At 43.9% G+C, this 12,101-nt stretch overlaps 1 protein-coding gene across 1 annotated transcript; it reads left to right on the forward strand.

Annotated features, from left to right (window-relative positions):
* Positions 1-10,907: 10,907 nt before the first annotated feature.
* On the forward strand, positions 10,908-11,877 carry TUSC1 (tumor suppressor candidate 1; the record flags this gene model as incomplete). Its single annotated transcript, XM_082013336.1, has 1 exon — positions 10,908-11,877. Exon 1 carries the CDS (start codon positions 11,083-11,085, stop codon positions 11,875-11,877), a length of 795 nt encoding a protein of 264 aa, XP_081869462.1. The 5' UTR covers positions 10,908-11,082.
* Positions 11,878-12,101: the final 224 nt, after the last annotated feature.

Consider the following 12,101-nt stretch of genomic DNA (forward strand, 5'->3'; position numbering starts at 1 on the left):
TAGGAAAATATTTCTCTGTTATGAAGTATAAATTCAGGTAAATGCTGAGGCTCTGATTCCTACTGTATCACAGAACCACAGAATCATTAGGTTGGAAAGGACCTTCCAGATCATCAAGTCCAACCACTAATCCAGTGCCACCATGTTCCCTAAACCGTGTCTTGAAGTGCCACATCCACAGGTTTTTTGAACACTTCCACAGATGGCGACTCCACCACCTCCCTGGGCAGCGTGTTCCAATGCCTGACCACCCTCTCAGTGAAGAAATTTTTCCTAATATCCCATCTAAACTTCCCCTGGCGTAACTTGAGGCCATTTCCTCTTGTCCTATCACTAGTTACTTGGCAGAAGAGACCAACACCCTCGTCGCCACAACCCCCTTTCAGGTAGTTGTAGAGAGCGATAAGGTCTCCCCTCAGCCTCCTCTTCTCCAGACTAAACAACCCCAGTTCCCTCAGCCACTCCTCATAAGACTTGTGCTCCAGTTCCCTCACCAGCTTCGTTGCCCTTCTCTGGACATGCTCCAGCACCTCAGCATCCTTCTTGTAGTGAGGGGCCCAAAACTGAACACAGGATTCAAGCTGCGGCCTCACCAGTGCCGAGTACAGGGGCACAATCACTTCCCTGCTCCTGCTGGCCACACTATTCCTGATACAGGCCAGGATGCTGTTGGCCTTCTTGGCCACCTGGGCACTCTGCCGGCTCATATTCAGCCGGCTGTCAACCAGCACCCCCAGGTCCCTTTCCGCCGGGCAGCTCTCCAGCCACTCCTCCCCAAGCCTGTAGCATTGCATGGGGTTGTTGTGGCCAAAGTGCAGGACCCTGCACTTGGTCTTACTAAACCTCTGCCCATCGATCCAGCCTGTCCAGATCCCTCTGCAGAGCCCTCCTACCCTCCAGCAGATCAACACTCCCACCCAGCTTGGTGTCATCTGCAAACTTACTGAGGGAGCACTCGATCCCCTCATCCAGATCATCAATAAAGATATTGAACAAGACCGGCCCCCTAAATCGAGCCCTGGGGAACACCACTTGTGACCGGCCGCCAGCCGGATTTAACGTCGTTCACCACAACTGTCTGGGCTCGGCCATCCAGCCAGTTCCTCACCCAGCGAAGAGTAATACACGAACCTGAAATGTCAAGCAAGATGGCAATGCAACTGCCGGTTCTCCATAAAATGAAAATCCATGACAGCAACTATAGGTCTCCATTTCATAACACAAATTTTACACAGTCTATGATTAACATTAATATTCTTTACTTTTCACTAACTCTTGTTGGAAATAAAAGCTACGTACTTCAAAGCAACTCTCCTCCCACAAAGTAGTCTTCAATAGAGTTTGCTTCCTAGCTTTGTGTTTGTTGTATTGAATACTGATGTTAACAAAAAAGCAAGAATAACTGTGTCCCCATAGTGAGATTTCTGAATACCGCTATAATGCTAGCAACCTTGGCAAGCTAAAAGCAGCATTTTTGGAATTTTAAAACAGATGCATTAATCTTTATAAACAGAAAGCTAGTTTAAAGAACAAATGCCTCATGTAAAATCTCATAGAAAAAAGATCTATCCAACCCTGTTACTTCCATAGACAACTGGGGTGCTCAAAGATGCACAGAAGTCAGATACATCATTGTCATGGTTTAGCCCCAGCTGGCAACCAAGCACCACACAGCTACTCACTCACTCCCCCACAGTGGGACAGGGGAGAGAATCAGAAGAGTAAAAGTGAGGAAACTCGTGGTTTGAGATGAAGAAAAGCCACATATGCAGGCAAATCAAAACAAAGAATTCATTCACCACTACTCATGGGCAGGCAGGGGTTCAGCCATCTCCAGAGAAGCAGGGCTCCAGCACACATGATTTCTTGGGAAGACAGATGCCATAACTCTGAACATCCCTCCACCCCTTCCTTCTTCTTCATCCCAGCTTTATATACTGAGCACGACATCATATGGTGGGGAATATCTCTTTGGCCAGCCTGGGTCAGTTGTCCTGACTGTGTCCCCTCCCAGCTTCCCGTGCACCCCCAGCTTTCCTGCTAGCAGGCCAGCACTAGAAGCTGGACTGTCCTTGACTACTTAGCAACAATTCAAAACTTCAGCACGTTACAATTAACTCTATCCTGGCTGAAACTAGGACAACCATGCCCACTGGAATTCAGTGGAAACTGGGTGTTCAACCTTTGTTTATATCCTTGGAATTTCTCTTTTAACTGTCACTTCTTTTGGTCCCATGGTATCCTTTTTCTTTTAAATTTAGCTCAAGGTATTTTATTTTTCCTTTATTAATTTCAATAGGTGAATTACCTGACTATGCAGAAACAGAATAAAGACACCTCAAGAGCTGGCAGACAGTATAGTGATGCTTGTTATGATATTCATATGCTTGATTATTTCTGAACTGCTTGAAACTAGATGGGGTTGAACTATCTGCCTGTTATGTGGAAAACAGAAAACCTATTTTTTTCAGCTTAAAGAGAAGAGACTACAATAGCCAGTCAGTCTCTTCTTAAAGGCAGTTGCTTGCCAATATCAATAGATTACCTCTTGACAATCAGTTGTGAAAGATAATTAGGTCTTAAACCCACAGTGTTTTATGAGTCTGCAGGTGTGAGGCCCAGAGGCACAGCAAATAATATCAGCATCTGGGAATCAATTACATAGGCCTTCAAAATGTTTCTCCTTCTCAATCACAATTTTAGCAATATCGTCAAGAATATCAAAGCTGCCAAGTCATAGAACTGGAAGACAAATCAAATAGTAATTATTTACATTATGAACATTTTTTTCTTTCCTTTAAGAAAAATCTTTGTTCTACTGTATTCCTATGCTAGTCTATAAAATAGAGGAGGAAGTGCAATATTACAGATGAATTTTTGCATACATAGCATGCAGCAACCATTTAAAAGAGACTCTATTTTAACTCCTGCTGTTATAAAACTGTTTTCCACCCTTTAATCTCTGTGCTAGGCAAAAGTATTGTTTCTAAATTAATGTATGCCCTGAACAAATAAACTGAGAATGTGTGTTTCAAATACCATTTCTGTCAGCTCGGTGCAAATTGAAATGAACTTCCTTGGAGGTATTTAGAATTCTGGCTCTGGCCATTTATGAATGAAAACGCAAAAGCTACTGCATTATCCCCTATTTGCTACCAAGCCTCACTGCTATTATATGAGTAAATTGCTAGCAATGCAATAGGAGAACCTTGATGCAGACACTACCTGATCTCTCCCTTGGGCCTTCCAGTTTCTCAGTTGACAATTTTTTGATCCTGTATCTACCATTTTGGATGAAACAAGTAGGAAAAACACCAGGGTCTAGAAAATTCTTCCAGCTGGGATAAAAATTAATGATGGACCATAAGTATTCTTTACATATTGTCACAGTACACATAAATCTCTGTTTTCTGAAGAAATTCTTGATTGTCAGCATCAGTCTTTAGTACTGACATTTAGGTATTAGTTCAGTTTCCTTTCTGTTGGTACAAACTCCTTCTTCCTTGAACATATGGCCAAGGTAAAAACCATCTCACCTCACATTACTTTGTGTCAACTGTATACATAGTGGAAGATTTAATTTCATCATATGCCGTTTTTGGAGTAATTATTTTTCTTCCTGTTTTAGTATGCACCATCGTATAATCTATGTTTAACAGAATGGCTAACGGAGGTACATAATCTGTTATGGTTTTCAAGGTATCATCTGATTACCACTATTGATAGTAAACCTTGGAAAGAACTTAATTTTCTTGCACTTACAGAATCTGCTGCTGCCAGCTTTGCTTTTTTCTTTCAAAATGACAACGGGCTGGTTGAAGGCTTAAGCACAACCTCCTGAGATACTTCCCATTTTGTCTTCCTATTTTGCTCAGTCTTCCTATTTTGCTCAATCACTTTCTTCAGGTATCAGTTCTGTGTTGGAGCTGCCAGCTCGACCTACAGAAACACCAGATTCTTAACCAGAAAGTCTTTTAGGCTGTATCTGCTGGACTGCACAGAAATGTAAAGTACTGCATGAAACAAACACTAGAACATCACAATCATACTCCCTCATGCTTTTTCTCTGCTCAAGCTTCTACTAAATTTAATGGTTTGTACTTTGCAGCTGTTGCACATTTTCATGCTGAGGATGGGATGCAGGTGGTCTGATGTTGAACATGTACAATGGAGGCATCTTCCAGACTCCCTTAACAACCAATAGAAAGGAAAAAGTTGCCCGGAACATGATCTACCTGACCTCTTTTAGACACCTGCATTACAGTGAAATGAACCATGTTCAAAAGGATTTAATTGACCATAAATGAAGCATATGTTATTAGATGCAAGCACATATACTACAAATGCAAGATGAATTTCACCAGATGATTCAGGAAATAAATAGGATCTGATGTTTGTTCATGCCCTCCACACCTTTTGTAAATAAAATTTAGCCCATGACACCACATTTCAAGACATAACTTCTAAGTTTCTGCTGGAAAGCCAGGATGACCAATATTTCTTACAACAAGAGAACAAATTCTTCACTGAAAACATCACTGACAATCACTTCCTTCCCCACCTGTTTTTTCTATCCATAAAATAATTTCCATGCTCTGAATTTATAAGGCTTTTTCTAGTATTTCTTACAGATGATTAGCCATACATAAATGCAAGACACTTATTTAGCTTATTCACGATTTCAGCTGTCCAAATGTCTTGCTCTAATTTTAAAAGTGCAATTTGAAACTGAATTTACCTATCATTTTAATCTGGACCTCAAGCACCACCTGCAATTAGGTAGTTAATTTTTTACTCATAATCCTTAGCTATCTCATCAAATCTGATGAATCAGCTCAACCGTCTGAGTTATGGTTTACCATTCCTATGCAATTCACAGACCCTAGTACTGGTTTGATGGCCAAACTGCTAAGTTTCACTCTAAACAAAGATTGAGGGCTGACCCACATATTGATACACTTTGTCTTTTCATGTGGTGCTTCTCACTCCCAAAATATGGAATTCCATTTTCACCTTCTTACATAAACAAAAGCCCACACGTACACAAAACACTCATGCACGGAGACTGTCTTAGAAAGTACAGGCAACTCCTTGCCTGTATTTCTGAGTCTAACCAGTGCTTTTATTTTAGGTTATAAGGCTTTGCTCTGAAAGTCAAGCTGAAGGGGAGTTTCTTGCATGCTGAAGTTCTTACAGTTTAACCCAACCTGTAATCCTTAATGCACCATTCTCTTTCCTCTCTACTAATGCATGTGCAGCTCTGACTCAGCTTCCCTACTCCGGTCCATGGTATTTTGTGCGACTGTTCTTTTCCCACAGCAATATAAATTTTAATTAAAACTGGTAAGTCAAGATTCCCTTATTTATACTCAGTTCTTCTTACAGCAACACATGGATAGGATTAAATGGTGCTGTCAAACAGAGATGCTGATATTTGATGGCTTTTAATATTGGTAACCATACCAAGACAATAAATAAATGCCATCAATATTACCTATTATTACTTCTTTAGTAATTATTTCATTAAAATCATATTTACGCTGTCAAGTATCAGCAAGAACTGATGGTACCAACTAGTAAGTGGTGGTAATAAACTATGCCCAAGGATGGTTTTGAAAGGAATATTAGCAGTAACAGCAACTCAAAATTTATTCTATAAAATATTTCAATTAATAAACTCAAAGATTAGAGAAAAGTATAAGAAAGCAGCAACTCAGACCACAGGTCTACATTTACTAGGCAAAGATCGGCAACCCAGCTAAGCAGCAAATACCTTCCCAAGCCACCCACCTGATCCTCAGAATGCTTGCAAAAGGGTGGGTTTACGTAATTCCCAAAATGTCACTTCTTCTAAGGATAGCAAGGCAACTTCTGATATGCCCTGTTCCTCAGTACTATCAACAGTCAAGGGACGATGACAACTTAAACGCAATGCCTAAAGCAGGTTGGCAAAAATGTAAGTAAATCAGTTACCAAATCCTATTCCCAACACTGCACCACAAATCTCTAGTTACAAAGACTGCTTCTGATCTCATTTACTCCAGGCTGACAGTAGTGTAAATACAATCCCATTGCCTTTGGCAGCTGCATTCCTTCTTTACATTAGTGAAGAGGTATAAGAATAAAGCCTCTCTATTCACTCTTGAATTCAGTATGCAGTCTGCTGAGAATAGATATGCTGTGTCTTCTACTCAAGCTAATTTACAAAAGTGTTACAGGTGACATTATAAACTTTATCAACACATACCTCTTTTTCAAGCAATCAGCTCAGAATGCTGACTAAATTTCCTCCCCATTGCATAAATCATTTATGAAGACCAATTAAAAACATCAGCAGCAAGGCTATCAGAACTATGTCATGTTGTTATAGATTTCCCCTCAGTATGACAGCAGCTTCCCTCCTTGTCTCTAAGGAGATTTTTTTTCTTTAGACTGTTTACTTAGTGCTGCTGCACTGAAAACTGACGCTGGGAGGTAAAATTGTCTGGAATCTTTCCAAATGTTCTCCAGTTGGAAAGGAAATGTTCATCTCCTCTTGATACACTAGACTACACATAACTTCTCCAAAAATATTCCTTCCCCTCAACCTCAGAAAGACCCATAAATTGACATGCATTTTCCTACATTACTTTCAGGACAGTTAGCAAACTACTGATGCATTCCATGTGGCTATTTCTTCACTGATGTCAAATCTAGTTCTTGGTAGAAGCCCATGTTTTATTTTCAATGATGATCCATGGGCTAGAGTATAAACATAGATGCATACATTTCTCATCCTACCGTGAAATTCACTGCTATGTCAGCATAAAGACCAAGGCAGAATAAACAGTTTGTATTGTAAGAATGCTTTCTGGTTATCATTTATTAGCTATCACATTGTCTCTTTCACTCTTTTTCAGCTAGGAAACGTGTTCCCCTTGTACATTATCACAATTTCTCTTTCTTCTCCCTTTGTGTTATTCTCTTATCTGCACTGTTTTTCTTGCCCCAATTTTATTTTTTTTTCTTTTTGTTCCTCTGTAGCTCTTCCACTATCTTCATTTCCAACAGGTCCCACCACTAAGATTTTGCCCTATTCTGTCCACTGAAATGTAATCAGTGATGCAATTAATGCTAGCATTTTACATGTCACCAGAGAAATCTTTCAAGGCAAGATCCAACCTAATGAGACTGGATATTCTTTCCCAGTAAGGGTATTCCATGCTTTCTTTCAGGCTGAGACACTAAGAAAATGTATTTACTAGCTAGCCTTTACTTCATCTTCAAAAGTTCAGAACCTGACAGAGAGAAAATTTCTTTTTTGTTTGTTAATGTACACTTAGATTCTGAAAAACATTGACAACTACATAAACACATTAAAACAGCTCAATCAGGCCTTGAAACTACAGAGGTGACATCACAGAACCATGCTATTTTGAAGGCACTTAGCACCTCAGTTTAAAAGCTAATTCATGTTACTGTATTTTTAAATTTGTTACATGCTGTCCCTTGGATGACACTGATTCACATGCACTTCAGAGGAATGCACATAGTGGAAGAGAGACTTGATGAAATATTCCTTTACCCTTGTGCTATTTCTCAAAGTTGGGATGGTACCAGATCATGGAACAGATCCTCCTAGAAGCTATGCTAAGGCACATGGAGGACAGGAAGGTGATTCGAGACCCCCAGCATGGCTTCACTAAGGGCAAGTCCTGCCTGACCAATGTAGTGGCCTTCTATGGTGGAGTCACCACATCAGTGGATAAGGGAAGAGCTACTAATGTTGTCTATCTCAGCTTCTGTAAGGCCTTTGACTAAATTGGAGACATATGGATTTGGCAGGTGCACTGTTCATTGGATGAGAAATTGGTTGGATGGTCACATCCAGGGGGCAGTGGTCAATGGCTCAATGTCCAGATGGAGATCAGTGATGAGTGGTGTCCACAGGGGTCCATACCGGGATGTGCTCTTTAGTATCTTCATCAATGGCATACACAGTGAGATCAAGTGTACCCTCAGCAAGTTTGCTGACAACACCAAGATGTATGGTATGGTTGACACACCAGAGGGACGGAATGCAATCCAGCAGGACCTGGACAAGCTCGAGAAATGGGCCCATGTGAACCTCATAAGGTTCAACAAGGCCAAGTGCAGGGTCCTGCACCTGGGACAGAGCAACCCCTGGCCTCAATACAGGCTGGGGGATGAAGAAATTGAGAGCAGCCCTGCTAAAGACTTGGGGGTACTGGTGCGTGAAAAAGCTGGACATGAGCCAGCAATGTGCACTTGCAGCACAGAAGGCCAACTGTATTCAGGGCTGCAGCCAAAGAAGCATGGCCAGCAGGTCTAGGAAGGTGATTCTGCCCCTCTACTCCACTCTGGTGAGATCCCACCTGCAGTTGTGTTTCCAGCTCTGGAGCCCTTAACACAGCAAACACAAGGACCTGTGGGAAAGGGTCCAGAAGAGGGCCACAGAAATCATCCGAGGGATGGAACACCTCTCCTATGAGGACAGGCTGAGAGAGTTAGGGTTGTTCAGCCTGGAGAAGAGAAGGCTCTGGGGAGACCTTATTGCAGCCTGCCAGTACTTAAAGGGGTCTTCTAAAAAAGATGGGGACAGACTTTTTAGTAGGGCCTGTTGCAATAGGACAAGGGGCAATGGCTTTAAACTAAAAGAGGGCAGATTTAGACTAGATAGAAGGAATAAATTTTTCCCAATGAGGGTGGTGAGACACTGGCACAGGCTGCCCAGAGAGATGGTAGATGCCCCATCCCTGGAAACATTCAAGGTCAGGTTGGACAGGGCAACCTGATCTGGCTGAAGACGTCCCTGCTTATTACAGGGTGGTGGACTAGATGCCCTTTAAAGGTCCCTTCCTACCCAAACCATTCTATGATTTTATGATTCTAAGAGCTAAAAAGGAGTAAAAAAAACCAACTAAATGCAGTTTGGGCCTAACTTTTTGCATGACCTCCTTTAAGAATGACAGAAATAAAAACCCTTTGTATTGATACAAAGCGGAGAGCTGCTTAGGTCCTTTCTCTTGAAAAATATGAATTCAGTTTCCCAAGTTATACAGGGAATGGTGGGCACCAACAGTTTTTATTTTCCTTGTGAGATATTTTTCTGGAGTCTTCTTTCCGACCAGGTTGGATGGTATGCAAAATCAATGGCAGCTGATGGTCCACAAGCATTGATACTTTGTCTCCTCATCTACAGCGACATGATACCATTGAATAAAAACAGGGCTTTAATCAATAGGAACAGAGAGAATATTAATCCCTACTACATTGTTGCTGCTGAAAATATTGTGCCCTTCACAGGTGTTCTGTGAGCAAAACATTGAAGACTGAACAACTACTCACAACTTCTCCAATTACTTCCCCCTTTTCACTGGATCCATGCTGCCTAGTGTGAACTTATCTCACAACCGAAGTTTGCCTATGCTGACTTATCGTCTTTCCTCAATCACTACTTGCTGTCATTACCTTTAACCCAAGAATATCAAATTGGTGTTTAAAGATTGCTCGAGGAATTTGAAATTCAGTAAATTCCCTTGTGATACACAAGTATGATTGTTACAGGAATACAGCCCATCAATCTTTATGCTTGTATACATGCCTGTTATTTCTGGAGTACAATAAAGGCACATGAAAAACTAAAATATATGAATAAGCAAAATTAAGAATCATAATACAACATTCACCGCAAAACTTGAAGAAGTCAGCCTCAAATCAAACTTGAAGGTGCTGTTAATGATGACTGTAATCTAACTTACTGGTCAACAGAAACTCAAGCTCTGTGTTACCCTATGTACTTTTTCTCAGAAGTGCAAAGCCCTGATCCACTTCCACACAGACGGAAGAGTTTCAGCACTCTACTGGATTCAGCCTATAGCTAAAGGTATGGGGATCTTGGCATGGGCATACCTATGGATTTCCAAAGCAGCAACACTAATAAGTTACTAAAAAACAGGCATTAACATGTTTCTTTCAATGCAAAACCAGTTTAGTCACATTGTATGGAATTACTATAACAGCCTCTTTGGAAGCTGGCTTAGTACAGGAAATATTTGCTTTAAGTTCATTTTTGCTGATCAGCAGACATGGCAAAAGTACAGTAATACTAAGATTATTTCTGCAGTGATTTGCTGTTTCTTTCTAAACTTTAAGAAAACTGTTATCATTTATAATTGAAAAGGTTCTGAAAATAATTATTATAATTACTGCTATGCATTTTTTGTTGAACTTCAAATACACGACCCACACTTGAGTCAAAAGTTTCATCTGGTAATTAATAGAACACTGCACTATAAAGCAAGGCATGGTCCCCATTACAAGCAGTTTACAACCTGAAGTGTGAAAAATACACAGAGATCCACAGTAATCTGTACTGCACAGTCATATTAATCCCAACAGGACTACTTAATTGTGTAGATCCCTACATACATGGTTATATAAAGGAGGACAGACAAAGAGGATTAGAATTTCAGACAGTTAACGCATTTCACCACCCACTGTGAAAATAACATCATGTAGAGTACTCACATACTATTTCTCTTCTTTTATTGGGAATGGTTTATGGGCAAATTTATACCACGATCTCACTACTTTAAGCTGAATCGTCTATGAGCTGTCAGAACTATTCGCATACTAACTATGCATCCTTATAGCCTGCATTTCTTACTCCTTAAATCCCAACAACCTAACAATACTAGAATGGATTTAGCAACATTTATCCAACTAGGTCCTTGTTTAGCAAGTGCTTCTGAGCTTATGTTCTTCCTCTGTGAAGTAATCGCCTCTTTTAAGTAATGATAAAAACCAGGTCCACATAGACACTGGAGGACTGCAGAACCATAACAGCCAGTGAAACCCCACCTTACAGACAGGCAGCAGGGTGGACCGGGGTGTTCTGAGAAGGGACCGCCCAGCAGCGAAAACCCATCCATCACCTCACACGGTGGGAAACCGGCCGGAGGAGAACAAGTTAGAACCCAAAAGCAGCCGACGCGTTTCTCCATTTAGGCCCCACCAGCCCCGCTCACAGCTGTGCCGGCAGCAGGAGCCACGCCGCTGGGGGCGGCGCGGCAGAGCCCCATGCCCAACCTGCGACCGCCCCCAAAATGGCGGCGCCAGGCCGCGGCGGCTGTTCCACCCCGACCCCGACCCCCCCTCCTGCGGCGGCCGCAGCCCCGCCCCTCTATTTGCCTAAGTAGGCACGGCAGCCCCACACCTCCCTCCTCTCGCGACGGCGGCAGCGACGGGGTGTGTAGGTCGGCTGCTGGAACAGCACTGATGAGGCGCATGCGCGGTGTGACAGGGCGCTGGGGCTGTTACGGCTCTGTGCGGAGAGGCCGGGCGGGGCGCGCCGGCGGCGGGTGCTGCGGCGGCCGGGTGGAAGATTTCCCTGAGGCGAGTGGCAGCCTACAGGACTGGCGGGGCCAGTCGCGGGGCTCGTTGCAGCAGCTGGCGGAGCGGTACGCGGACCTGGCGGCCAGCCACAGCGAGGCGCTGCGGCAGCAGGAGGTGCGGGAGTGGTACAACACGCGGCTACGCCAAGAGAACGCGCGGCTGCGGCTGGAGAACCGCCGCCTGCGCCGTGAGAACCGCTGCCTCTTCCGCCAGGCCCTGCTGGGTCCCGGCCCCGACAGGCCCGTCGCCGTGGAGTCGGGCGAGGAGGTGGAGGCCCTGCGCGCCCAGCTCGGGGAGCTGCAAGAGAAGCACCGCCGCGCCTTGCGACACCTGCGGCGCTTCCGGGCCCCAGGCGGGCCGGAGGCCTCGGAGTTGGACGACGGGGAGCTGGAGGAGCTGCTGGAGGAGGACGAGGCCGAGGAGCCGCCGTCTGACCCCGAGGAGCCGCCGGAGGAGACGAGCCTGCCGCTGCCCGTGTAGCCGGCCCCGCGGGAAGGCGCGGCCGGCGGGACTGCTGCGAGGGCCCGGCGCTGTGGCGTCTTGGGTGCCCGCCCTCGCTGCCTCCGCAGGCAGCGCTGCACCTCGGGGCGGGGCGGGGGAGAGGCCACTTCCCCTTTCCTTCCTCCCTTCGTTGTCCCCTGGTGAAGCGCGGGGATGACCCCCACCCTTTCAGTAGAAACAGGCTCTTCCCAAAGGAAGGGTGG

The sequence above is a fragment of the Phaethon aethereus genome (assembly GCF_964289735.1).
Source record: "Phaethon aethereus genome assembly, chromosome: Z".
Classification (NCBI taxonomy): Eukaryota; Metazoa; Chordata; class Aves; order Phaethontiformes; family Phaethontidae; genus Phaethon; species Phaethon aethereus.